Here is a 27,380-nt window from a genome sequence, read left to right as displayed (position 1 = left end):
GTTGTGGGGAATTCCCTACCAATGGGCCCTGTGAAGGATTACTTCCAAAAAGCTTCTCCATCAGCTGGTTTTCCATAGGCTGCTGCTAAAACTGAGGAGAAGGTAGGTAGATAACAGTAATAACAGGAATTCATCTCTCACTTTTTATTCCAAAAAGTAAAGGAGAGGAAGGATCATGCATAAAGTAGCCAGTAAGAAGGCAGATGTCTTCCTTAATACTACTGGCAATATCCTAGTTCACTCATCTACAGCAGTACCCAGGGTATTCAGACAGGCAGCTCTTGTACACACTACTCATTCTTCCCATTGTATATTTTGAGATACTTGCTCTCTTTTAAAGTGTGATTATAATTTAATAAACTATATTTCCATCTGTGGTCGAAGAGGAGGTTGTGCATACATACGGGCTCATGCATGATTTTAATCACATTTTGAGCATTGACGTCTTGTCTAAATTATTAATCTTTGAAACTCAGTTCTGTTCTATTCGTGCAAGATGTTCCGTTCAGCATATAGAAATGCTTTTTCCATTTGTGTTTATAACAATTTCACTAGAGGTCTAACATAAATCTTTAGGGATACGGTGCTAAAAACGTAAGACTCTTCTGCTTGAGCTTTGTGGCCTGTGTCTGCATCCCCAGGACAACTCATATGACCTGCCCTTCCAGCTTTTTATCTCCATCCCTGAAGAACCTGCAGGCCTTTCTTTCTCTGTGGGCTGTGTTTGAGGGGTGATGTGCCAGTGAGGTCCTTTGGTCTGCTGTCTCAGTGGAAGGAGGGCATGGAGATCCATGTGGCAGCAAAGACACGAGGATTATTTATGTGTTAGAAACTGTGGAAGTGCCTGAGAATGGTCAGTTAGGGCTTCTCCTCCCAAAAATGTGGTGGGATCAGTAGCCCAGCTGAGGGGCCTCTGCACCAATGCACACAGCAAGGGAAACTAACAGGAGAAGCTGAAAGCCATTGTGCAGCAGGAAAACTATGATATAGTTGCTACCACAGAAGAATGATGGAATGACTCACAGAACTGGAGAGCTGCAGTGAACAGCTACAAACTCTTCAGAAGGGGCAGGCACTGAAGAGACAGGATGGCGTAGCCCTGTACATTAGGGAGTATTTTGACTATCTAGAGCTCAGTGATGGTGACGATAGTGTTGCATGTTTATGGGTAGGAATTAAGGAGAAGGCCAACAAGGCAGATAGCATGGTGGGGTCTGCTGCAGACCTCCCAACCAGGTTGAAGAAGCAGATGAAATATTCTGTAAGCAGCTGGGGAAATATCTGATGATTGCTAGGTTACCTGCTTAGTGGATGAGGGAGAGGCTGTGAACGTTGTCTAACTGGACTTTAGTACAGCCTTTGACATCATTTCCTCCAGCATTCTCCTGGAGAAACTGGCTGCTCATGACTTGGATGGGTGTACTCTTCGCTCAGTACAAATTGGCTGGATGGCCAAGCCCAGAGAGTTGTGGTGAATAGTGTTAAATCCGGTTGGCAGCCGGTTGCAGGTGAGCCCAGGGCTCAGTGTTGGTCTGGTTTTGTTTAGTATCTCTATCTGTGATCTGAATGAGAGGAGCAGGTGCTCCCTCAGTGAGTTTGCGGGTGACACCAAGTTCAGCAGGAGTGTTGGTCTGCTGAGGCTTTGCACAGGGATCTGCATAGCCTGGATCCATGGATGAGGCTCTGCAAAGGGGTCTGGATGGGCTGGATCCATGGCTGAGGCTCTGCAAAGGGGTCTGGATGGGCTGGATCCATGGCTGAGGCTTTGCACAGGGGTCCGGACAGCCTGGATCCATGGGCCGATGCCGATTGAATGGGGTTCAGCAAGGCGGAGTGCTGGGTCCTGCACCTGGCTCACAACAACCCCATGCAACACTGCAAGCTGGGGGAAGAGAGGCTGGAAAGCTTCTCAGCAAAAAAGGACCTGTGGGTGCTGGTTGACAGCGACTGAACATGAGCCAGCAGTGGCCCAGGGGGCCAAAAAGGCCAACAGCATCCCGGCTTGTATCAGAAATGGTGTGGCCAGCAGGAGTAGGGAAGGGATTGCCCCTCTGGACTCAGTGTTGGTGAGGCTGTGCCTCGAATCCTGGGCTCAGTTTTGGGCCTCTTGGTACAGGAAAGGGGCCCAAACATAGAGAGACTGGAGCGTGTCCAGGGAAGGGGAATGGAATCAGGGGAAGGTTTGGATCACAGGGATTATGGGAGCAGATGAGGGAACTGGTGTTGTTTAGCTTGGAGGAGGCGGAAAGGAGACCTCGTTGCTCTCTGCAGCTCCTGAAAGGAGATTTTAGCAAGGTGGGTGCTGGGCTCTTCTCAGCTTTCAGGGAACGGAGTAGATACTGCCTGCTCCTTTGTTATCCCCATTTCCAGACCAGGAAAGATAGCCAGGTGAGGGATGTGACTGCTGTCTACCTCAAGAGCAACTGGATTAGGGATGTGCGAAACCAGTTTCATTTTGTGACATGCCCAGAAGACGACGTAGTGCAGGCCTGTTCGTTCTACGCCTGCATGCAGCAAGTGTAGCAACAGGAAGTATTCTTACCTTTCTCTTGCTGCTGGAATGAGGTGCCTGGTTGGTGCACATACACAGTTGAGCATTAATAGTTTAAGCAGGTAAGCATGTAGCCCCGACTGCTTGAAATTCTGTATCCTATGCACAGTGCGAGTAAATAAATAATAACAAAAAAAAATGCCAGTCCATCTTGCTCTTTGCAGAATGTGTCTTTGCATTTTTATTAGAAGTAATATGTCCTGTTTGTATGAGAAATAATAGTAGTAATAGAACTCTTGCCTTTCTAGCATCTCAGTGCTCCTGTCCAAGCCCGTGAGAGGCATTGTGTCTGTACTTATTTGCAAATTTTGCATCTGCAGAATGGTTGTGGTTGTATTTTTGCTAATAAACTCCCAGTTAGGAATTTTTTTGTTATTAATGAATCGGTAGTTATGTAATTTCTTTGGATCATCATTATTTGTACTACCTACACGGTTTACACAGGTCTGCCTCACAAATTATTCTCTCCTGTTTCTGCTGCCAACTTGCAGATTTTAGGAAGGAGGCAGTAGTGTGTGCTCTTGAAGTTGTAGAGAAGGGGGAAGTGGCTTGGGACTTCACAGTGAATAGCGCGTTCTCCCTCCCTTGGCTGCTATCCTCTGTGATTCTTACACCCATTTAAGGACTGTGATGTTTGGCAAAGCCTGGGTGGGCTTCTGTGCTGCTTGATAGACTAGAACGCGATATTTTTCTCCAAGTAGTACAATACGATGGATGTGTTTGTTTTAGGTTTACCAGCAGCATTTGAAATAGGCATTTGAGCTGGGTTTGGGATCATAAGAGGTGCTCTGCCAGTCCATGAGCTCTGCCGTACATGCAGTCCCATACGCGCTGAAGTTGAAAACAACTTGCATTCAAAATTTCAGACCTGCTGTTTTCACTGAATTGTAAAGGGTGTGTTAGCGGCTGTTTCTGGCTGGTGAGATTTGAGATCGGGCTGCAGTGCGAAATGGATAGTAGCTTGCATTGCGGCTTGAGAATGTTCATTCAGTTCCTTAACATTGTGGTATTGGTGCTTGGTTCTAATTCTTTAGTAGTGATTACTTAAAAAAATAGGTATATCTTTGTAGTCTATACTCAGGCTCTAACCAATGAGTTTGTCGTTTGAGTTACAATAATTTCTTTATACTACTTGCTGTAGTTAGGTGATCCTATATCAAACCTCTATCTGCTTGATCCCAAATTAAGTGTTTGGAAAGATATGAACTGAATGTATGAGCTTTCACAAACAATTTTCCTTTTTCTTGAGAGCATCACTGCTGTTGAAAGCAAAATAACTTCATAATATTTATTAATTAGTCGGTTTAGCAGCCTGGCACGTACTGAGCCTCCCAGCCCCACATTTCAAAGTGAACTGGGGGGTTGACGTGAAAGAAGCAGTGACTTGGCTGGATGTAGACAGAGCAGCAGAGCCGTGCGCAGACTGGGAGCAATAAGCAAGGTGGGGAGAATGCACACATTAAAGCAAAATTGTGGTTTCAGCAAAACCTCAAACCACACAACACCCCACCATCAACAAGGGATCAAAAAGTGAAAAAAGTTTTTTTTTTCAGGCACTATAATAAGGCTTTCATGCATCTGCTGTAGCAGTTTCCCATATTTTTCCTTGAGAAACTACAACTTTGTGTCAAAGAAATGCCCTAATACAAACATGAATTAAAAAGGTATATTATAAACAAAGATTAAATGAGGAAGGTTGTATGGAATTTTAGGGCTACTTTGAAGGAATTTTAATGACTCTTACTTAGGTGTAGTCTCATGAAGAGACCAGTTAATCCAAATTCAGTCTCTCAAAGGAAAACAAAATGTATCTTGGACCTGTGTTGCGTATTATTAGAGGAAAATTCTTTCACTCTTTAAATGGTGAGTGATTACAAAAAGATTTCTCTCATGCTGGGTGGTGGAATTATAAAGGCACATGAAAAAATCTAGCAGGCCAAAGTAGTGTAAGGAAATGAAATACAGATTTCTTAAAATTAATGTGTGATTTTTAATCCTCTCTGTAGAGGAAGGACTACATGGAATTGTCAGCTGTACAGCTTGTGGGCAACAGGTGAACCATTTTCAAAAGGATTCAATCTATAGACATCCTACACTGAAAGTTCTTATTTGTAAGGTAGGTGGTAAACAGTTCTACATTTTGTACTGATTGGTTTTGTTAGAAATGTCATATTAGTTGATTTGGGTGGGATTTTTGTGGGAGTAGTTCTTGTTTATCAGCCAATGAAGTTTTCAGCCATTCACTGTAACAATTAAAGAAACTAAAAGCAGAAAACAAAAAGGCAAATACAGCTTACAGATTTATATTCCTGTTTTCTTACACTCCAGTTAAACTCATTGTGGTCTTTTTTGTGATTTATTTTATAATTTTAAGGTTATAATTTTAGTGAATGCTTTATGTTAAATGATTTATCTGAAATGTCTGCCTACTCACAAAGCATTATAAGAGCAGTTTCAATTCTGGTAAAGCATTGTATGTAGAATAACATCAGAATAAGAAGTGGAAAAGTATCTTCAAAGCCATCTCAGTTTCAGTTATGTACAGCTTCTTGACCGTTGTGATTTATGGCAGCCTCTGTAACGATGGCCTAATGCATAACCCCAAACCAGTGTCTGGGTCTTCAGCTACATGATTTCACGGTGGCTTCAGTTAGACCCTAAGTTGCTTGCGATGGGAAGAGGTGGGGAAGAAGGAAGGAAGGAAGCCCTACCCCTGTTCTGGAGACCTCTTTTACTTTTCAAAGAGATACAGAAATGTCTCTGTTGTTGCAGCAGTTCTGTGTTGAGAAAGATGTTCTTAAAGATTAGAAATACCAATCTGTGATGGAGTGCACATTTAGCATTCCTGTTATCTTCCTGCTTTCTGCTTCTCCCATTTCCAATTCATGTTCTGTGTTCAGCTGACGTACTCTCAGCCATGTCCATCTACTCTCATGTTCAGGCCCATGTCTTCTATTCTTTCTGGCTTTGTTCTTCTGTAAAATGTGCTTTAGGAAAATCAGTTTGTAAGATGACTGTTTTCAGTCTTCGTTGGAGTCCTCACTCTTGTTTCTAGACTTGAAAATACTTCACGTGTAGCTACGTATGTTCTTGCGATGCATGCAAGTTATCTTCTTCGTTTTTGAATCTTGATTGGGCCATTGGGTTCAGTAGCAGCCCTTGATTGTGAGCTCTGTGAAGTAATTCTGCTACCTGTTTCCCACATATTTTTTTATCATTACTTAATTGAACATGACCTTATGTTAACATGAGAGAGAAGGGATGGAAGTCCCTGATCTGCTTACTCTGTGTCTTCCGTTACCTTCTGTGCCAAGTTCTTTCCTTATTTTTCTCCTGCTTAGGTAAACAGCCCCAGACTTGAGAAGCTGTTTTTCTTTGACTATAAATGTTCTGTCAGGTGTCTTAAGATCAGTTTTTACTGTGATGTTTTTGTTGTTGTTGTTGTTTGTGAGTGTTTCATAGAATCATAGAATAACCAGGTTGGAAGAGACCCACCGGATCATCGAGTCCAACCGTTCCTATCAAACACTAAACCATGTCCCTCAGCACCTCGTCCACCCATGCCTTAAACACCTCCAGGGAAGGTCACTCAACAACCTCCCTGGGCAACCTGTTCCAGTGCCCAATGACCCTTTCTGTAAAGAATTTTTTCCTAACGTCTAGCCTAAACCTCCCCTGGCGGAGCTTGAGGCCATTCCCTCTTGTTCTGTCCCCTGTCGCTTGGAAGAAGAGGCCAGCACCCTCCTCTCCACAACGTCCTTTCAGGTAGTTGTAGAGAGCAATGAGGTCACCCCTCAGCCTCCTCTTCTCCAGGCTAAACACCCCCAGCTCTCTTAGCCGCGCCTCATAAGGCCTGTTCTCCAGCCCCCTCACCAGCTTTGTTGCTCTTCTCTGGACTCGTTCCAGAGCCTCAACATCCTTCTTGTGGTGAGGGGCCCAGAACTGAACACAGGATTCGAGGAGCGGTCTCACCAGTGCCGAGTACAGAGGGAGGATAACCTCCCTGGACCTGCTGGTCACGCTGTTTCTGATCCAAGCCAAGATGCCATTGGCCTTCTTGGCCACCTGGGCACACTGCTGGCTCATATTCAGTTGGTTGTCAACCAACACCCCCAGGTCCCTCTCCTCCAGGCAGCTTTCTAGATAGACTTCTCCTAGTCTGTAGCACTGCATAGGGTTGTTGTGCCCCAAGTGCAGGACCCGGCATTTGGCCTTGTTAAACCTCATGCCATTGGACTCAGCCCAGCGGTCCGGCTTGTTCAGATGTCCCTTAAACCATGTCCCTTAGCACCTCGTCCACCTGTGCCTTAAACCCCTCCAGGGAAGGTGACTCAACCCCCTCTCTGGGCAGCCTATTCCAGTGCCCAATGACCCTTTCTGTGAAGAATTTTTTCCTAATGTCCAGCCTAAACCTCCCCTGGCGGAGCTTGAGGCCATTCCTTCATTCCTTTGTTCAGTTTAGTTCAGTTGAATAGGTGTGTAACTGCTCTAGGTGTGTAACCAGCATTGAATTTAGGTGCTGAAGCCTCTTCTGGATTCCGAATTCACTGATTTACAGGATCGAAGGACAGAATTTAGCTAGTAGCTATTAATTCCTGTTCAAAGTCAAGCCTCAGGTCTGGGAGAACTTTCTTAACTAGCAACTGGAAAAAGCCCCACACCTTTAAAATTTGTTTTAAGAATTCAGCAGCTGAAGCCACTGCTACTGCTAGCGGAGTTGTGGGTTTGGTTTTTTTTTCCCCTCAGATTTACCAATTTTTCAATGAAAATGCTTGATTTGCACCTAGAAGTTGAAACTTTGGATGTTAACGTCAAGATAAAGACCTTTTAGGCCTTATGAGATCAACTGCTAACTGAAGGAGCATACAGTTGAAATTGTAGTTTATGTAGGATTGTGTCAGATTGGAGTTGATTTATCTAGGAAGAAGATGGGAAAAACTTTCAGATTTGAAGAGAAACATTCAGTTGATGTTCTAAAATATGCAGCCATCAAACAAAAAGCTGTTTAATTTTCGAATAAACCTTGATCCATCTAAATCAGAAGTTTTAGAACCTGTTGTATCTATGGATGATGTTTTTTGGGTTAACACAAATATAAAGGGGTTAGAATGCTGAAGACATTACAGCTGCTACTTTTAATGGCTTGCTTCTAATACATGCTGAAGTCATATGAATTATTGAAGTCCAGTTGAGATTTAGTAAGAAATTCCTTGTCCTATCTCTTCCTTTACAGACTTGCTACAAGTATTACATGAGCGATGACATTAGCCGTGATTCAGATGGAATGGATGAACAGTGTAGGTGAGTGTACAGTAACTGAAATAAAGCCTGCAGCTCTTGTGGTTTTGTTTTTTCTTGCAATAATTAAATTATTGAGAGAGAAAGACTGGTACGCAAGAGCTTAATCGACACTTGTTTCTCACCAAGAAATGCTCAATGCCAGGGTTTTTGTAAATATTTGATTGTTATTTTAGTAATTAACAGGAAAACATATTATAAAGAAAGTCAACAGCAAAACCCTTGTAAGAAATCAAATTTTTAACTGAATAGCATGCCACCTAAAAATACTCTAAAGGTGGGGATAGAATCTGACATTCTAAACCTTGTGAGCCACAAAAACATATTTTTCCATTTGCATCTCCCACTTTTGAAATACTAAAATACTTCTCTGTCCTTACGTCAGATATCTAAATGTATAATCCAGTCAGACTTGTGCAGTCTGATGCCAATGAGCTTAATTGTGAGCCACTTTTCAGGTCTTTCATCAAAAACTATGCAGCGTAGGCATAGATCAAATAACGTTTCTTTTTTTTTCATATGTGCCTAGAGTAGTGATATACTTGTTAAAGCTAGAGAGACTTAAGCTAATTTGACTTGCTGTAAAATAAATAACTGTTGAAAAGAAAATTCTTAGAAGAAACATGAAAAATAAAATTTAATTAAATTCTTCTGATTTCAAATTGGTACTGAACTTGTGTTTGGATGTTACTGACTATTTCAGCTTTGTGAGCTGTTAATCTGATACCTTAATTTTCTGATTTACCAATTCTCAGTTGAGTGCTTGTCAGTCATGCTCTTAATAATGTTTTCAGTCAATGGATATCTGTTTATCACAGCAATTTTTAAAATGCAAACTCTTTATCAAGTAGTGAAAAATATGTAAGCGTCTCAAATTTGTCACCTTGTTGATCTGGAGATATGACTGTTCTATTTCTGATATCTCATTGCAGGTGGTGTGCTGAAGGTGGAAATCTCATTTGCTGTGACTTCTGCCATAATGCCTTCTGTAAAAAGTGCATTTTGCGCAACCTGGGTCGAAAGGAGCTGTCGACTATACTGGATGAAAATAACCAGTGGCACTGCTATAGTTGCCATCCAGAGCCTTTGTTGGACTTGGTCACTGCATGTGACAGTGTCTTTGAAAACTTAGAACAGTTACTGCAACAAAACAAAAAAAAGATCAGAGTTGAAAGTGAAAAAAGTAAAATATATGACCATACAGACAAGTTTTCTTCAAAGAGAAATAATTCAAATTGTAATGGTGAAGAAAAAAAACTAGATGATTCGTATTCAGGTTCTGTAACGTATTCTTATAAAGCACTAATGGTGCCAAAAGACTTGGTTAAGAAAACAAAAAAGCTGGTTGAAACTACAGCAAACCTGAATTCTAGCTTTGTAAGCTTTTTGAAAAATGCTGCAGAAAATGTAGAAATGAGCCCAACTGTGCAACTCTGTCAGCTAAAAGTTTTTAAATCTATGTTGAGTGACATGAAAAAAGCTCATCTGGCACTAGAAGAAGGTCTGAACCTGGAGATTCAGGCTTTGAGTGATAAAATCAAAGATAAAAATACCAAAGAGAAAAAAACTGATGTTCGATCAGAAAAAAGTGATGAGAAAAAAGATGAAGGAAAGGAACATGTGTCATTAAAAGAGGATGACACTGTAAAGACTGAGAAAAAAGTTGTATCGAAACAGCCTGACAGTGAGCCCATGGATCAAAGCGTTCCAACAATGGAACAAACAGATGACAAGCCTACTTCTGGCGAAGATAAAAAGTCTGGCAGCAATGAAGAACCTCAGTATGCACCTAATAGTACAGAGGCTTTAGACATGGATATAGTGTCCATTCCCTCCTCCGTTCCTGAAGATATTTTTGAGACTCTAGAATCGGCTATGGAGATTCAGGTTACATCAGATGAGCAAGACGGTGGAAATATGGGAACAGATCATGAGTCTCCAAATTCAAATACAAAATCAAGTGCTGCTGTGAAAGATACCAAAGGGGGTACTAAGTTAAAACCATCGGCTAAAGGAACAAAAGAATTGATTGTAAAATTGACTCCTGTTTCTCTTTCAGAGTGTGCAGTTAAAGCTGAAGATCAAGACCGCAATCTGGAAAAGGGAAGTAAGGATGCTGATGAAATAACTAGAGCAGAGAACTGTGTTTCTGTGAAACAAAATCATAAAGCTGACAGTAATCATTCCGTGGAGAACGAAACTGTCTCACATGCAGAGGAATCTGATCTCAGGAGGTCACCACGCGTGAAGACCACGCCTCTGAGGCGCCAAACTGACATCAGTCCATTAACGTCAAATTCGGAAGAAGATAGCAATGACACGTGTAATGAAAAACTTAAGAGAAAATCAAAACAACCAAGGAGGAAAAATGATAAAAGAAATTCTTCTGACAGTGCTGTTGATGGTCCTAGCCCTGATACACCTTCTAAATCAAAAAAGCCATATGTATTAGATCATAGCTCAGATTCTGATGAGATGCCAGCCGTTCTTAAAGAAGCAGCTATGATGAACCACAGTTCTTCAGATATTGATAGCAATAGTGAAGCACCAGCAAATGATCAGGCCTCAGATGTTCTGAAGAGTCAACCAGGAAAGGATGAAAACGGAAAGCGAAAAAGAAAAAGTTCCAGTTCTGGTTCAGATTTAGATGCTAAAAGAGGCAAATTAACTAAAAATTCCACTGCTACTAAAAAGAAACGACAAAACTATTCAGATTCTTCAAACTATGATTCTGAGTTAGAGAAGGAAATAAAAATTTTGAGTAAAATTGAGTCTGCAAAGAAAGCTAAGAAAAAATATTCACGAAAAGAAGATAGTTACGATTCTTCTGAAGAAGAACAGAGGAAAAAAGTAAGTAAGAGAAAGATGAATTTGAGGAAAAAGAGAGGTAAATCTTCTGAAGATGATGATACTGAAAAGTCTTGCCCAGAGAAGGAGGTTAATCATTCTTCTAAAGATAAAAAAATTGGTAAGGGGTCAACTGTGAAGGAAAGGACAAAGAAAGACTTAAAAGAAAAAACTGTTAAGGGAAAGCATGATGAGTCTTCTGACATTGAGAAGTCCTTACTGGAGAAAGAGGAGAATTGTCCTAGAGGTGGGAAGCAAACTGAAGGTAAGAAGAGCAAGGATTTGAAAAAGAAAAAGGCACAGGAGGATTCTTCTTCAGAGAGTACTGAGAAATCTGCAAAGAAAGAGCACAATTCTGATTCTCAAAAAGAGAGAATCAAGAATAAAAAAGGATCAGAAAGTAAAGCAGAGGAATCTGAAAAAGTGAAGAAGGAAAGTCACAAGAAGGAACAAGATGATACCTCTTCTGATATGGAAAAGTCACCTCCAGAGAAAGGAAGTGACAATTCTTCTGAAAATGACAAAACTAAAAATGAGCCAGTGCTTAAAGAAACGAAAAGGAGGAGTTTAAGAGAGAGACCATCAGAAAGAGCACGGATTGATTTATCCTCTGATGCTGAGAAATCGCCCCTAAAAGAGGAGAGTTCCTCTGAAGATGCTCTGCAGAGGAAAAAACAAACTAAAACTAAAGAAAAGAAAAAAATAAGTCACAAGAAGAAATTTTCTAAGAAGGAACAGAATGACTCATCGTCCTCTTCTGATGAGGAGTCTTACGAAGACACTAAGAAAAAGACCAAACGAGGGTCGATGAAAGAAAGTAAAAAGGGTAACTTAAAAAAGAAAGTGTCAAAAAAGAAGATGGTTGTCACTTCCTCATCTGATGAGGAAGAAAATGATGAACAGAATTCAACAGGTGACGGAAGCAGTGACGAGCAGAAAATTATGCCAGTGACTGAAAACTTAGTGCTGTCTGCTGGTACAGGATTTTGTCAGTCATCAGGTGTGCAAAACACATTCACATACACATACTGATAGAGGAAATGTGTAAGATTTGGGTAACATTTCATAATCTAGAAGTAAAAACATTAATAAGTAGGTTGTTATGCATTTAAATATTTGCGGAGTTAGGTTTTCTAATACCAGCTTGGAAGCACTTACTTCAAGTTGTGCATTTTGCTACAAAAGGTGCCACTGTAAATGGAGAGGCTTGAGAAGATACAGTGTGTAATTCCAGCAGGTATTTCCTCACAGTACAGCTTTCAAAAGCCTTTTCATCTAGCAGAAACTGATTTTAAGGAATAGGTGTGTAGTGAACTCAAACTTGTTGGCTCTTGGTAGTACACTAGAGATGACTCTGAAGACTTGTGGCATTGTAGCACACATTTTAAAAATCAAGTAGGTGATCTTTGAGACTCACAAGACTGATGCAGCCTTAGAGCAGCTGCTGTCAGTTAACAGGAAGCTCTCATTGTTTATTGTTTTCGTATTAGGTTCAATAGTAATAATTCTTTTTCTACCCAAGATGGAACTGTTAGATTGGTGCAAAAATAATTGCCGTTTTTACTCATCAACTTTAAAGCTGTACGTCACAGCTAAGACTAAAATTTACTGATCAGAATAAGAACCATTAGAATCTGCATGTTTCTGCCAGCAAGACACAGGTCTCTTTATTCCGGTAGCCTAGAATTGTGGAGTCCTGGAACTGAGGAATTCTTCCAAGGCGTTTTGAGCTGCTCCTTGGCTGTGGAAAACCGCCTCTTGGAGGAAGCTCTTGAGATGCCTGAAAATGTGGTAATGGATGGGAGCGAAGCCTCGTGAGCCACATGGGTGAGGTCAAGTGTCGTAGCCCAGTTCATGAAGCGACTGCAGAGTCATTTGTGAGACCTGTGGTCGGGCATTGCCATGAAGAAGAACTGGTCCTTTTTGATTGACGAGTGTTGGACGCAAACATTGCAGTTCTGGTTGCATTTGGTCGACTTCCTGGCTGTACTTCTCTGCTGTGACAGTTTTACCAGGATTCAAGACATTGTAGGGGATGATTCCAGTTGCCAACCACCAGAGAGTGACCATAACCTTCTCTTGATGTGACTTCAGTTTGGGGAGGTGTTTTGGTGCTTCCCCTCAGTCCAGCCACTGCGTGGAACCCCATCCGTTGTCATACAGAATCCATTTTCTATCACTTGTCACAGTGTGATTCAGAAATGGATCGGTTTTGTTGTGCAAAAGAAGCACAGAGCAGGCTTCATAATGGCAATTTCTTTGTTTTCTGTTCGACTTGGGCAGCACCCGCTTGTGGAGCTTTTTTGATGTTCCAGCTCAGTGCAGATGTCAAGACAACTGGTGAATGGTCAGCGCTGGGTTCTGCAGCTTTTTGCATTGTGTGTGGGTCTGCTTCAATACCAGCTCTCAGCTGCTTGTTGTCTATCATAGAAAGATGCCAATGCCCGTGATCCTCCTCATCTTCAAGGCCCCCATTCCTATTGCAGAATTTGGTTCTTTGAAACCAGTGTTGAGTTGTTGGTTCACTGATGGTCCCTTGGCCAAATGCTTGGATGGTACCGCAGCAGTTTCTGCTGCTTTACGTCCCCTTTTGGATTCAGATAACAAAATCACTCAAATTTCCTTTCTTTTCCATCTTTAATTTGACAGCGTGATATAAAAAATATAAACAATGAATACAAAACCATTTGCACAAACAAGTAGAATGAATTTTGGCTTTAAAATGGTGAACAAAGTTAAATAAAAGTTTAATCCAAAATAAGCATCACAGTTTACAATGACAAAAATGGCAATTATTCTTGCAGCAACCTTCATTGGCGTCTTTTATCTACAGGAAATGAGAAGGCATTCCAGAAGTGCTGAATTGGAACACTTGGGAACTTAAAAAGGAAGGGTAGTTTTCACATTATATAGTACACGTGTTTTTAATTTGTTTTTAACTAGAAAAAGCAAAATCTGTTGGCTGTTCTGATTCCTGTGACAGGTAAATTGTCTCGCATTTGTGTGCTTTGCATGATGTCTCGTAGAACTTTCTGTACACGACTTCACTGGAACTTGGCTCAGATACAGTAGTTTGCAAAGCTGCAACCAAACCAAAAATGAATAAAGCAGCAGTATGTTTCTGAAGGCAGCAGCAGGGACATAGTTACATTTTGGCTCTTCCGAAAAGCCCTTTTAGGCAGACACTCAATGCAAAATGCAGCTTAGTTTCTGGAGAGCTGTTCATCTTCGCGATGCAAAGGCTGTTTTTCACAGATGCTACACTGAAGCTTTGGAGCCCTGTAAGAAAGCTAAGTTTAATTAATGGTGTTTTGCGTCACTGTAGAGTAACAATTGGAAAGTGAGTTTCTTATTCTGCATATTATACAGCCCTGTAATATTTGTTTTTCAGGGCTCTCTGATAAAGTAAGTTTAGTTGTGTGTCTGTGAATACAATACTGGGGTTTCTAGTGCTTTTCCTTGATGGCTGCTAAAACAGTGGTTCCCCAAAACAAACATTCCCCAGTGACTCCACTGCTGGGGGAGATGACAAATAAGGAATGCTTTGCCTGCTAGTGGACTAGTGTATTGCGTGTGGTAGCTGCCGTGGCTGTTCCAACACTCCCTGTAGATAGACAACTGAGGGTGTGCAGTCACAGTAACCCACATGACTGTTCTCAGCATCGCTGAGATGTCAAAAATACTTTACAAATCTATTTACTCACAAGCAGTGTGCATTCATAGAATTTGTATTGAAATAGCCCAGGAGAAAAAATGTGTTGTAATGTATCAGAAGGTATCTGAGGCAGTAGGAATGACTGTTCTGTTTGCAAGTCACAGGTGGGTGATTATTGGATGGGAGAGACTGATAACAGTGTACAAATTGGAAAAATAAGATGGTGGTGTGGGATGGTTGACAGCAGAGTTAGACTGAGAGAGAAGTGAGTTGGTTTAGCTTGGAGAGAGAATGCTAAGAATTGAGAGTCTTAATTACTGTCTTCTAGTCGCCCAATGGGTAGTTATCAGAGAAAGCTGAGCCACGTGCACGGTAGGATGAAAGATGAGAGACTGGATACAAGTTTTGGCAAGGAAAACTGATTAGATAGTAGGAAAAAAATCTTTATGTGAAGGGTGGTCAAAGCCAGAACCTGATTGCCCTGTCAGATTTTTGAATTCCTGACCTTGGAAGTATTGAGAACTTGACTGACCAAGGCCCTGAGAAGACTGACCTTAGTGTGGATTTGGCTCTGCTGTGAGGATGGAATTGGAGGAGATTACGTCCGGAGGTCTCTTCCAACATTATTTATTTACAAGTCTGTGCAAATCTGCTTTTGTGTAGCATTTTAAGAGGAGGCACTTGCCCTTCAGTTTGCTTTTGCCTTAATAGATGAATAAATAAAGGAGTCTTCTCTGTGTCTGAACAGGTGATGTAGGTTGATCATTGAATGAGACTTAGAATCTGATTTAACCGACAGGACGCTTCTATTTAGCTAAGCCTGGGGGTGAGGGACTGCGTAATCGGCCCTCAGACAGTCCTGTCAGACATCTGACTATGGGAATTTCAGGACAAGTGTTTGTTAAAACACCTGTGACCAAGCCTTTCACAGCCAAGCTTCAGTAAGCAGAAAATAAGGAGTTGAAATTATGAATGAGGGCATCTCAGTTCATTAGGGTTTGAAGTGTCTTTTTCTAAGCTTAATTTTACTGCCTGAAAGATTTGACTGACTTATATGTGGGTCAGAAGAATGAGAGGAAAGAAAGGGGAGAGGCCTGGGAGCGTGCTAGACATAATCGGAGTTCCTCTCTGTTCGACCAGGGGAGCGCAGAAGAGTTAAATGCAGGTATCACACTGTGGTGTTCTTCTATGACGTGTCCCAAACTGCTGTTTTTGACGTGCTTTCCTGTGAGACTGAACCATGTAGTGCAGCTTAGTAGTGATACTGCAGTTGGGTAGTTTTCAAAATGTGAACCTTCACGTCTGCACAGCAAATGTAGGTGCAATTTATTTGATACTCTGGAAGCGAAAATAGGCAAGGATTATTGTTCTTGAGTACTTAATGGCAGCAGGGTAGCTCATAAGTTTAAGTGATTCTGTGATGTAATTGGGCCTTCCTTTCAGTTTACACAAATTCAGTAGCAGAGCTGAAGTGGAGCTAATAGCCTCTTAGGAAACTTGAATTTCCAAATCCTAAGTGGAATATCCAGTCTGTGTATTTTTGGGAGTGAAAATCCAAATTTCACAGCGTGTGATAAGGAAAGAAACACAAGTTGTGAGCACAACATGGATATAAATACTGCTTGAAAATTTAGATTTAGGCTAGACATTAGGAAAAAATTCTTCACAGAAAGGGTCATTGAGCACTGGAACAGGCTGCCCAGGGAGGGGGTTGAGTCACCTTCCCTGGAGGGGTTTAAGGCACGGGTGGATGAGGTGCTAAGGGACATGGTTTAGTGTTTGATAGGAATGGTTGGACTCGATGATCTGGTGGGTCTCTTCCAACCTGTTTATTCTATGATTCTATGAAAATCGAGATACTTTTACTCGTAAAAATATTTATGTGTCAGGATAGGCAACTGGTGGTTTCGTTTGCTATTGGAAAAGTGATGATATTTCCAAGCTGGTTTTATATGGGAATTCTTGATAGAGATAATAGTTCATGTGCTGTGCTGTTTATTGCTAATATTACATGTATTAAGGGTTCATGTTTACTGTTTTTTTGTTTCCCCTTCCTCCCCCAGGAGATGAGGGAGAGGCTAAATCAAGGGCTGTTCCAATGGACGAGGAGGAAGATGATGATGATGACGATCCTGAGAATAGGTATGATACCATCTGTAAGGACTTAAAAAAGGTTATAACACACCCTAGGCGTGGGCGCAAACCAGCACAACGGAAGAGCAAGCAGGTTGTAAAAACCAAGACTGCCTGCCTTGTAAAGACTCGCTCACGGGCTTCCCGCAAGTTTGAACAAGGGGCCAGAAAACAGAGGCAAAAATCCAGAAATGCAAAGAAAGTATTTAGAAGCGTTAACTAACACACCTTGCGTAGGGTGTGTTATAAATGCACAGCAGCACTGTTTATTTTATGTTCCCATTGAAAGTGTGACATTTGTGTTAAGTATCTCATTGAGGCAGGTAGAAACCTACTTTTGATCAATGTGAATTTCAGAGAGTTGTATGAATCGAAGGTAACAATCTTCATCTCTGCAATATGCAGTGCTGGAATATTTTCAGATTGAACTTGGTTATTACTGTTACATGATTTGGTTTTTTAAGTTGAAGCACCCTTTCTCAGTAAAGGGAAAACACAGATGTGGAGAAAACAGTATTAGATATTTTCAGCTGTTAATTAAACTGAGTTTTAATCCACTGAAGAACGCCTGAAGTGACTGATGTGATGGTTAAGGCCGTGATTCTACAAGCACTGTGCATAGATTCAACTGGTATCGGAGAGACTGATTATACATGTAAATTTTAAGTCTTTGCATAGATGTTTGCAGAATTATGGCTTATATATATTGCTTTAGTTTGAAGTTCAATAAAAATGAATTTATGTAAGATACAGTTAGTTAAGACACGTCATATTTTACCAGTACCATTGTAGTTATCACAACTAGCTTGGCTAGAAAATGTAAAAGCTTCATTTCCTAATGAGTGAATGCACAATATGAAGTATTGCTTCATTAAGAGCTACAGTTTCTTTTTGATAGTTAGACTAAAGAGTTGTTCAACAAATTTTTATACAGTATTTCAGAAACTGATTTTTTTTTGCCACGTAGGGTGTGTGGGACCAGCTTCCTAGCTTTGCACAGTTGCTGCTGGAGTCTCTTTCTGCTTCTGAGCCTTATTAGTTTAGAATATGGTATCTTTGTTTCACGGAGTTGTACGTTTTGATCTGTGACCGAAGTATAATTTAAAAACACTGTTTTATGTCCTTTGCAGACCTAAGTTCGGCATCAAAATGTTGCTGCTGATGTAGTTCTTGTTTGTTTTCAGGCATTAAATTTAAGCAAGTAATTCAATTTTTACAGATGTAAAAGATGCTCTTTAGGGACTTGACAGCACAAGGTCATAAGCAGAACATGTAATATGAGAGCTTTTAAAATGGTAGTTTAATTTCTGTCCTGGATTGATATTATTATTATTATTTCCTTCTTTTTTGTTTGTTTCTGAAGTGTTTCTGGTTGCTAACTAAGCCGCTAGGCTTTTATCAAAGGTCACTGCTTGCCCTACGAATGTCACTGACAGATCTTGATGATCCATTTAAGAGCTGTCTTGAATAATGAATTGACCCAGTCAATAACGAATCAGTAGTATGAATTTGGGGTTTAAAAATCAGTTTCTGCGCTTTGTTTTCAAGCTGAATCTTTGTGGAAGTTTTTACTTAGGACATATTTTGAATATATATTTATGAGCTTGGGAGGTATTTTGTCAATAAACAGTTTGTCAAACTTCAGATATGTTAACTGGTAACTGCAGTCCAATTTTACATTCACCACACATTGTACTCTAGCACCAAAATCAGATATATATAAAATGTAAAAGGATGGAAGACCTTTCAAGAAGTTAAAAGCTTGTTCTTCTGTTTACTCAACATAAAGTGTTTAAATAGTTGACCTGCTATTTGGGTATGTTGCCTATTTCCTTCCGGGCCACGGAGGGTATGTTATACCCACCGGGTGTAGCATGGGAACCCTTGTGTGTGCAAATCTCTAATTTAGCTGTTTTGTTATTTGCATACAAAATTTGGGGATATGCCTGACGTTGAATATTAATAGTCTTGAAATCATCCTTGCCAAAATGCAATATCTGAGTGGATCATAATATGACATACGAGTGCTGTATGCTTTCATCTTCTGTTGTGTAATTATCTGTTATTGATCCTTCTGATCTTTTAAATGGTACTGTTTGATATGTTTGCAGTAGTTTTGTTTATTAAGAAGTTAATAGTGTATTTAATGCAGAATGCCTTTAAGTATTTGATGGTTGCAATAAATTTTTGTAAAACGTTTTTCTTGTCCAAGCATTTAATTTAATACAACTCTGACAGCTTGCAAATCAGACTGTTCTGACACAGACAGTACAGTGTTTAGAACAAGGTGTTTGGCAGTTTTCACTCTTTTTTTTCTTTTTGACATTGTATGACATTTCATCCAAATATTCATCTCTAAAAATTTAAGTGGTTCTAAATATTGTAGTAGTCTACCCATTTAATAAAGTGGAACTCTAGCTGAAGGATTGATGGCTGTTATCAGCTACATCAGAATGTTCTCCCCTTGCCCCCGGCTTGATTGCGTAGTCTTTATTTCTACATATAATTAGTGGGTGTTTATGAACACTACATGTGAGTTGATATATCCTAATTGGTAACAATAGGTCACGATAATTCACTAATATTTAAAATTATTACTTTTTAAGAAGAAAAATTGTTTCTGCAGTGGCAGTTTAGTGTCACTGAGATTTTCAACAATCTATCAGCGAGTCTATCATATTAGCACTATTAAAATTCATGAACAAGATGGGTGCAGCTGACCATGGGGACTTAACTCCGCATCATGAGAGCCTGCGCCTACTGTTGCATTTTTCTGTAACATCTGAAGGATAATTTCAAGTAGTCCTGCAGCCCCTGGGTAGCTTGCAGTTTGCTTGTCTCTTTTTAAAAATGTTTTAGCTTAAGATGAAATACTACATCGTAACAAGGGGAAATATATTTAAATCCCTATTTATATAAAATTATACATACATGCTGGTTTACTCTTTATGTCCAGGTTGAGATTCCAGTCCCATTCTGTAGGGCTCTGTATAAATACATGTTGGGAAAATGTCCTTCCTTCAAATCTCACAATATGTTTGGATAGGATGGGCTGGGCTAGGCAAAGTGACATGCTCAAGGTCACAGCAGATCTGTGATAGAAATGATGCAAGGGTGGTTTTTGTTTGGGTTTTATGTGTTTTTTTTTTTATTACCTGAAGTCCTAGCTGGAGGTCGTACAGCTCTGCTTCTTGATTAAACATGTTTATAGTGTTCAACTGATACATCTGGTTGGCCAAGAGTATCTTTCATGCCCTTGACCTGAGTAGATATTATGATGTCCTTTTATTTTCGTGGGTTTCTCTGGATGAATACAGGCAGGGGAATTTTTACACTATTGTAGCTTGTTTGTCTTGGTACTTGCAGTTTGATGTTAATGCAAATATTAAAATGTTGAAGCTAGCATCTGAAGGTTCTTAGCTTAGAAACCTGGTCTCTTCAGATGGGTTCATATCGTAAAATAGCGATGTGATATGCTCTTCTGAGCTGTGTATAATTTAATTTAAAACAGTTTTCAAAAGTCCAGTTCTCAATTTGTTCATATAAGCCATTTGTTGCGTCATTAATTTGTCAGATGCATTGATGTGGCTTAATCTGTTCTAATATTGCCTACACTTTTAATTCTTATCAGACATATAGTTACACTTGACAATAGGAGTCTTTTAAATTCTGAACGTCTCAATAATGTCTTACGTTTGTAGCCTAACCTCATACCAGCAGAACACATGGAAGAGAATGTAGCTTTTGTCACTAAACGAGCAGTTCCATCTCTGTTTGATTCAAAGTGGCTAAATCTTTATCTCAGATAAAATAATGTCTGATATTTTTAATCTGAGTAAAAAAGCAATAACTTATTAATCAATATTATTATGAATAATTAATTCAAAACTAAAGCATTAACTCTATCTGGTTGGCTTCTATGATGATGATTAGTAGGAAAATAACATCATCTTCCCTTTATGGATAGTAGATTTTGTGTGCAGTGTTTTTAGGTGAATGATTGCGTTTGCCTGTATTTTTCCTTAAAAATTATTTCTAAAAGAATAAATAAAAATATATGTTGTCTTCCTAAGAATGCAAGTCAACCTTTCTTTAGAAAGATATAAATACATTTTAAAGGTGACTTGTGTGAAAGGTAAGTGTTGATATCTACATACTAGTTGTATTAACTTTGCCAGTGCAGCAGCAGACAGTCCGAAATAAGTCAAAGGTTGTGTCACTTGGCAGTGCCTTCAGGATTAAATTTTAAAATTTTGCAGTTCTTTTTAGCATTTCTACTCTTTTTTTTGTCCTCCAAAGCAAAACTTAAGTGTTGATAATGTTATTCTATTAAACAAGAAAATTATTCTATTCTATTAAACACCTGCTATCTGTGTTTCCTGGAGTAGGACTCAAGGTTAATAATTGGTGTTAAAAGCTTGTAAAAAGAAGCCAACCTGTGATATTCCAAGCAGTTTCATTTTGAAGAAAAAGTTCTTCAGACTATTAATTTCTTCCAGGATTCCTGTTGCTATTGTGCATGATGTGGGGTTTAAAGAAAACAAACCCCAACGACAACCACCACCAGCAACAAAGATCAGATATATAGTTACATGTATAGATCTTTTATAGATCTTCTAGGAGGACCTAATGCAACAAATGTTTGAGAGAGGCTGTTATTTATCTATTAATTTTTCTATTTATTTATCTACTTATTTATTAGTAAGTTTTCATTGGATTCACACTGTGATCTGTTATGTCTGGAATTAAAGCTTACCGAGATTGCTGCCTTTTGAAGTTTTAATTAGCTAGTTCTTTGCAAGCTGTTTCTCAAAGGAGTTGGGGGAGTGTTTTGGTTGCTGATGGACTCTAATGTCTGCGACTCACTGAGCAATTTTAAATGTTCATTAAGCCATTTTACTTCCATCTTTTAATAATAACTGAATATACCTTAGTGTTAGAATATTTTTGGAAAATATACAGCCGCTCATAGAATAGAAAATGATGTATGAAGTGCTAGGAAAGAAACCTGGGGAAAATTGCCTTTGGAAAATTCCTTTGGTTTAGGGACAGATTACGTGCTGAAAAATGAAATACGGATTCTTTAAAATCTGTTTTAAAGTGCTACATGAGAGCAGCAACTGAGTTTCCTCATCTATGGGAAGCTGTACTTGTGACATTGCTGTTTCTTTGCCATTTACAAGTGAAGCCTACGTTGCAGTTTGGTTCTGGTTTTTGTGCTATTGGTTTTATTGGTACAAGAGCTTCCCTGTTCCGAGTGATGTACATGCAGTACACATTAGCTCTCCTGAGAGGCAGGACAGACCAGGTTTGACCTAGCAAAAAAGGTTTCATTTAAAATTGACTACCATGGAATGAAAATGTAATATTCCTAGTGTTTATATATAAAGAGGAAGGCCTGGTTAAATTATTTGAGGATTTTTTCTCCCCCTGGAAGTACAAGTTCTCAGATAAGTCATCATTTTCCCATGCTTTTGGCATGTCATATATTTTGCCTTGGATAGTTTCATAGAAGATTTTTTTTTTTTTATGTTGCAAGAGCATGTAAAGAAATCATTTTTCCGTAGTAAAGTCTCATACGTTAGCTGGAAATCTTCTGTGCTGCAGTGGAACTGAGAGAGACTGTGTGAGCGGTTTGTGGAACAGGAGATAAGGTTGTAATTTTCCTTTGCAGTTCAGGGCCCATAACATTTGATAACACTTTTGCGTGTGTAAGATACACACATTTATTTTTTTTGCTATAATTACTGCAAGGCAAGTGGTTGTGGTTGTAGTTGTATGAGGGATTCAGTATGTTCTTTTCCCCGAGGTACTTGATATCTGTTCATCTTGAGACATCAGGAGGTGCTTCAGGACTGTGCAGTAGGGAGGGCTAGAGGAGGGTGATGGAGATGATCCAAGGGCTGGAGCACCTCCCATGCAAGGACAGGCTGAGAGAGTTGGGGTGGTTCAGCCTGGAGAAGGCTCCAAGGAGAACCTGGAGCAGCTTCCAATCCTGAAAGAGGCTGCAGGAAAGCTGGGGAGAGTCTTTTCACAAGAGTCTGGAGTGATAGGACAAGAGGCAATGGCTTTAAATTGGATGGGAGAAGGTTTAGATTGGACGTTATGAAGAAATTCTTCATGATGAAGGTGGTGAGGCCCTGGCCCGCGTTACCCCCTTAAGCTGTGGCTGCCCCATCCCTCGAGGTGTTCAAGGCCAGGCTGGATGGTGCTTTGAGCAACCTGAGCTAGTGGGAGGTTTCCTTGCCCATGGATGGGCTTTGAGATGCCTTCAAACCCAAACCATTCTAGGATTAGAGAGGAAACATCAGGGTTTCACCAGTGAATATCGTCATCATCTATTTTTTCAAAGCTTATGTTCAGTGATAGACTGTTTTTAAAATGATTGTTGTTGACTCTTAGGCTCTAGCCAAGCAGACTCAGTGCCTCAGGAAAGTAATCTCATTGATTTAAGGCAAGTAAGTGTAACCATTATCTTGGGAGGAATGATCTGAGTATTAGGATTGGTCTGCAGAACCTTCATGTTCTTGTTACAGTTCAAATTCTTGTAGGTGCCTATCCCAGTTCTGGCAGGATTCCATCCAAATAGACCATGAATAAAAGGAAATGTTTATACTTTTTATAGCAATCTCCAGCCTTGCTGTAAAACATGAAACTGCTTTTTCAAGAAGCATTATACAGATTTGCTTTCTAAAAGTGAGTTAATACATTACATTGAACATGAAATTTTTGCCAATATAACCTATCTTATCACAATGACTTTTCATGATGTATCTTTTTTTTCTTCAGCTTTCAACCCTTTTTTTTGAAGTTCTGAATGGTATAGGGTTGCAATTGTCATTCATAGATTTACTTGAACAATGGAATAAATAGTTTTTTCTGTTTTACTTCAAAGAATTGCCAAGAAAATGCTTTTAGAAGAAATCAAAGCCAATATTTCCTTTGATGAGGATGCATCTTCAGATGAGGAATCGGATAAAGGAAAAAAGAAAACTGGAAAGCAAAATGAAAACACAGCAGATGATGGTGAGCACCAAAGAGCATCTGGGAAAAAGTGGTGCTGTAGCACCTGTCATAATTTCAAAGGTCGCTTGGGAATATTATAATTACTTTTCAACAAAAAAATATCATTGATGTTGATATGTAGTTGCCAAGTAGAGGCCAATGTACATGATCATGAGGATTATCATCTCTTATTTTTCTGTAGGTGTTGGTTTTTTTCTTTGTTAATAGTCTGAATTTTGTAGCCAGTTCAGAAATCCTAGCGATTTGTAAGGAATGTTCTGTGCAGAACAGTAAGATGTGCAATTGCATGGGTGAGATTTGACTAATGTATGCAGCCATTGGAACAAATATTCCACATGTTCAGGCAGTGTAAAGTACTTTTTGTATTTGAGGGAACAGTGGTATGTTTTTGTCTGTAGTTTCCTGTAAAAGTATAGAATTTAGTCTAAAATTAATTAAGATTTTAATTCTTACCAGATTTAAGTAAGGAAAAAAATGTTTCACTGACTCTTATCTCTGACAGAAGAGAAGGAAAAAGAAGAGAATTCTGAATCTGATTCAGAGGAAGAGGAATCATCAAAGAAGCCTAGATACAGACACCGGCTGCTGAGGCACAAGCTGACAGTAAGTGATGGAGAGTCTGAAGAAAAAAGTGAAGAAAAAAGTGAAGGAAAAAAAGTGAAACCTAAAGACAAAAAAGAAGGGAAGCGCAGAAATAGAAGGAAAGGTACATAATCCAAATGTTTCTTGTCACAGAGTACTTGCTTTAATGCCATAGTTTTAAAATTTGTATATAAATTCCTCGTATATGCAATCTAGAGTTCTCTTTTCTGTGTTTGATAAAGTAGTTTTATTTAAATGTTGACTGTGAATGCAGCTCTCTCCACTTACTGTGTCCTCTGAACTGGATTAATCTTCTTGAATCTTAGGATACTAATATTAAATAATAGAGACCAGCCCAGTTAGTTAATTTGTGAAAATCAGTCTTGTCCTCTATGTAGTTTTTCTCTTTTACTTGGACTGTTAATTGGCCCTTGCGCATCAGCAGTGTCTCCATCCTAGGATTTAAATGCTGCAGGCTGTAGTTGGACACCAGATGGCACTGTGAAATGGTGATTGAATTGGATTTTTCATTTTCATTGCTGTGTGCAAGAGCAAAGAATCCTATCAGCCCCTTGCATTTAATCATTTTGAGCAGAAAAAGGGAGCAGTAGTAAAGATAAATGTTCACTGCCGCGTTGGGCTGCGTAAATGCTGACTGTTTCATGGCCAGTGGAAGTCAAGCTGCATGGTACTTTTCTATTCTTAGTATTGTGCTAATGCTAGCTGTCTTTTTGCAGTGTTCCACAGACTAAAAGGTACAATGTGATTTGTTTATTCTTTTCCTTTGGGAAAACTCTCATTTTTATCATAGAATGGTTTGGATTGGAAGGGACCTTAAAGCCCATCCAGTTCCAACCCCGCTGCCATGGGCAGGGACACGTGCTAGTGGACCAGGTTGCTCAAAGCCGCATCCATCCTGGCCTTGAACACCTCCAGGGATGGGGCTTTGATCTGAATGTATATTCATGCTTTTCCTCCCTTACAAAATTATAATTCTACCAACAACATTTCTTTCAAGAGCAATAATTTTAAATTACAGTGGCGTTGTGCAAATAAGACGCAGCCAGCCTAATTCTCAAGATTCTCTAGTGCAAGGCTTTAATGTTCCCTGTTCTCAAGTAGAACAATATACTTTATTTCAGCTCACTGTTTGTTAGCCCTGTGATATTAGTGCATTTTCCCAAGTATGTAAACCAATCCTTGTTTTAAGCCTTCTTCCTCCTAAAACAGTTAAGCTTTCCACTGTGTTCAAGGTCAAACTGAAATGCTGGTCTTAATTACCTGTGGATGCCAGTGATACCTCCTAAAAGTAGTTATGGAAGAATTGTGTAATGCTGCTAGTTTTGATGTTATTTATAATTTTCTTGAATCAGTTTTAAACTTGGCGTTGCCTGAAGAAATTTCAAGCCATAAATACAGTGATATAATCACGTACATTGTTAGTAAATAAGTGTTGTTTGCCTGAACTGTGAAGTGCGATTATAGAATGACAGCTGAATCATTTGAAACAAAAGCTTCTGTTGAACTGAAAATCACATTTTGCTTTCTGTGGTTCTGGACTGTTCTCTATGGTGCTTTCTTCTCATTCTCATCTTTGGAATGTGACTGTTTCTAGTGTAACGCTTTCTGTTGTTTGACTGAAAGCCATACTTAGATGTGTGCACGCATCAAGAAATCAAATCTTGTTGGCATAATGTGCCATCTGCCAGGACTCGGCTAGTGTTTACACATTAAGATATTCCTCTCTATCCCTTATATTCCTATTCTAGTGTGTTTAATGGGTCTGATACTGTCCAATATGCACTTTTAGAGTGCTTGTTGATCTTAGCAATTTGTATAATTAGAAGATATGTAATGTTATTAACTTTGGAATAATATTTAACGTGAAATCCTATTTCATTTTTAAAGTGAGCAGCGATGATTCAAATGACTCCGAGTTTCATGAATCTGCAGTTAGTGAAGAAGTCAGTGAGTCTGAAGATGAACAACGTCCAAGAACAAGGTATAATTAAACCTAACTATGCTTATCCTGTGTTTGGTTTTTCATTTTTTAATAGCGCAGTTTAGGCAGCGAGATGGTAAAAGTTGAAGACTTTGAATTGTCCCTTAAAACCTTTGTGGATACTTGTCTGTAATTTGGTATCTGCTAATGAACTTCCCAGCGAATGTGAGAATAGTGAATTTGTACCACAGTGTGTGGTACACGGCAAGTTGATGAGCCAGTATATTAACAAAAAATGAACATTTTTACATCAAATACGTCAGTGTCAATTGAGGAATGGTGGATTGCAGTAGAAAACTAATACTTAACAATCCTGATGTTCTTCAGGGTTGTCTGGAATGAGACATTGCCGTGTGCCCGGTGAGTAGAGGGGGAGGAAGGAATGTGGAATTAAACCCTTGATTGCACAAAAGGAGTATATATTCTACTAATTAGCAGTGTAGTTAATGTACTGTTTTTATCATTGTTCTTCAGGTAGGCAGTAAATTATTATTGTTAATCAATAATACTGCCTCTTTTTTTTCCCAGATCTGCTAAGAAAGCTGAGGCGGAAGAAAATCAACGCAGTTACAAACAGAAAAAGAAACGAAGGCGTATAAAGGTTCAAGAAGATTCTTCAAGTGATAACGACAATAAGGTATTATATTGTGTTCTGAATTAATAAACAGGAAGGGGAGTTCCTGCCTCTTCTGACAGCTGCTTAGGGAATGGGGTATCTCAAACTCAAATGTGGTTAAAAATTATAACTTTTCTCAATCAGTGCTAAAATTATGGTACCATTATGGGGAAAAAACATTGCATTTAACTGAAACTATTTCCTGGCTAGGTGTTGATAAAAATGCCTGGTATCTTTTAAGTAAATTGAATTTTTAAACTAAATGTAAAAGATGGCATAAATAGTAGATTAGAACCTTCCTAGTATTAGAGATTTTTTTCCTGTGTGGAGTAGGAGATACCTGATCTAATCTAGCATCACTAGAACAGAAAAATAGTTCTTTATAATAGCCATTAGTTATTATCAAATGACAGTATTGTATTCAGTACTGCCTTTGCACAGCTGGGCTTATCATGGTATCATGGAATAGTTTGGGTCAGAAGGGACCTTAAAGGCCATCCAGTTCCACCCCCTGGATCAGGGGCTCCAAGCCCCATCCAACCTGGCCTTGAACCCCTCTGGGGATGGGGCAGCCACCCCTGCTCTGGGCAACCTGGGCCAGGGCCTCCCCACCCTCACAGCAAAACATTTCTTCCTGAGACCTCACCTCAATCTCCCCTCTTTCAGCTGA

The 27,380-nt window shown here is 39.6% G+C and overlaps 1 protein-coding gene across 4 annotated transcripts in view; it reads left to right on the top strand.

Moving 5' to 3' along the window:
• The window catches only part of ATRX (ATRX chromatin remodeler), a 478,294-nt gene that overhangs the window by 414,753 nt on the left and 36,161 nt on the right, over nucleotides 1-27,380 (top strand). For 3 of the 4 annotated variants that reach the window (XM_069867767.1, XM_069867766.1, XM_069867763.1), the window contains 8 exons: nucleotides 4,558-4,667; nucleotides 7,785-7,852; nucleotides 8,782-11,696; nucleotides 16,415-16,493; nucleotides 23,380-23,510; nucleotides 24,013-24,216; nucleotides 26,001-26,094; nucleotides 26,623-26,731. In XM_069867767.1, the coding sequence (XP_069723868.1) occupies nucleotides 4,558-4,667; nucleotides 7,785-7,852; nucleotides 8,782-11,696; nucleotides 16,415-16,493; nucleotides 23,380-23,510; nucleotides 24,013-24,216; nucleotides 26,001-26,094; nucleotides 26,623-26,731 (3,710 nt within the window). The remainder of the gene's footprint in view (nucleotides 1-4,557; nucleotides 4,668-7,784; nucleotides 7,853-8,781; nucleotides 11,697-16,414; nucleotides 16,494-23,379; nucleotides 23,511-24,012; nucleotides 24,217-26,000; nucleotides 26,095-26,622; nucleotides 26,732-27,380) is intronic. The other variant, XM_069867764.1, reaches the window with a different exon arrangement.

This window comes from Phaenicophaeus curvirostris, chromosome 13, assembly GCF_032191515.1.
Source record: "Phaenicophaeus curvirostris isolate KB17595 chromosome 13, BPBGC_Pcur_1.0, whole genome shotgun sequence".
Classification (NCBI taxonomy): Eukaryota; Metazoa; Chordata; class Aves; order Cuculiformes; family Cuculidae; genus Phaenicophaeus; species Phaenicophaeus curvirostris.
The sequence above is the reverse complement of the archived record's forward strand: the minus strand, read 5'-3'. Positions and strand labels throughout refer to the sequence as shown.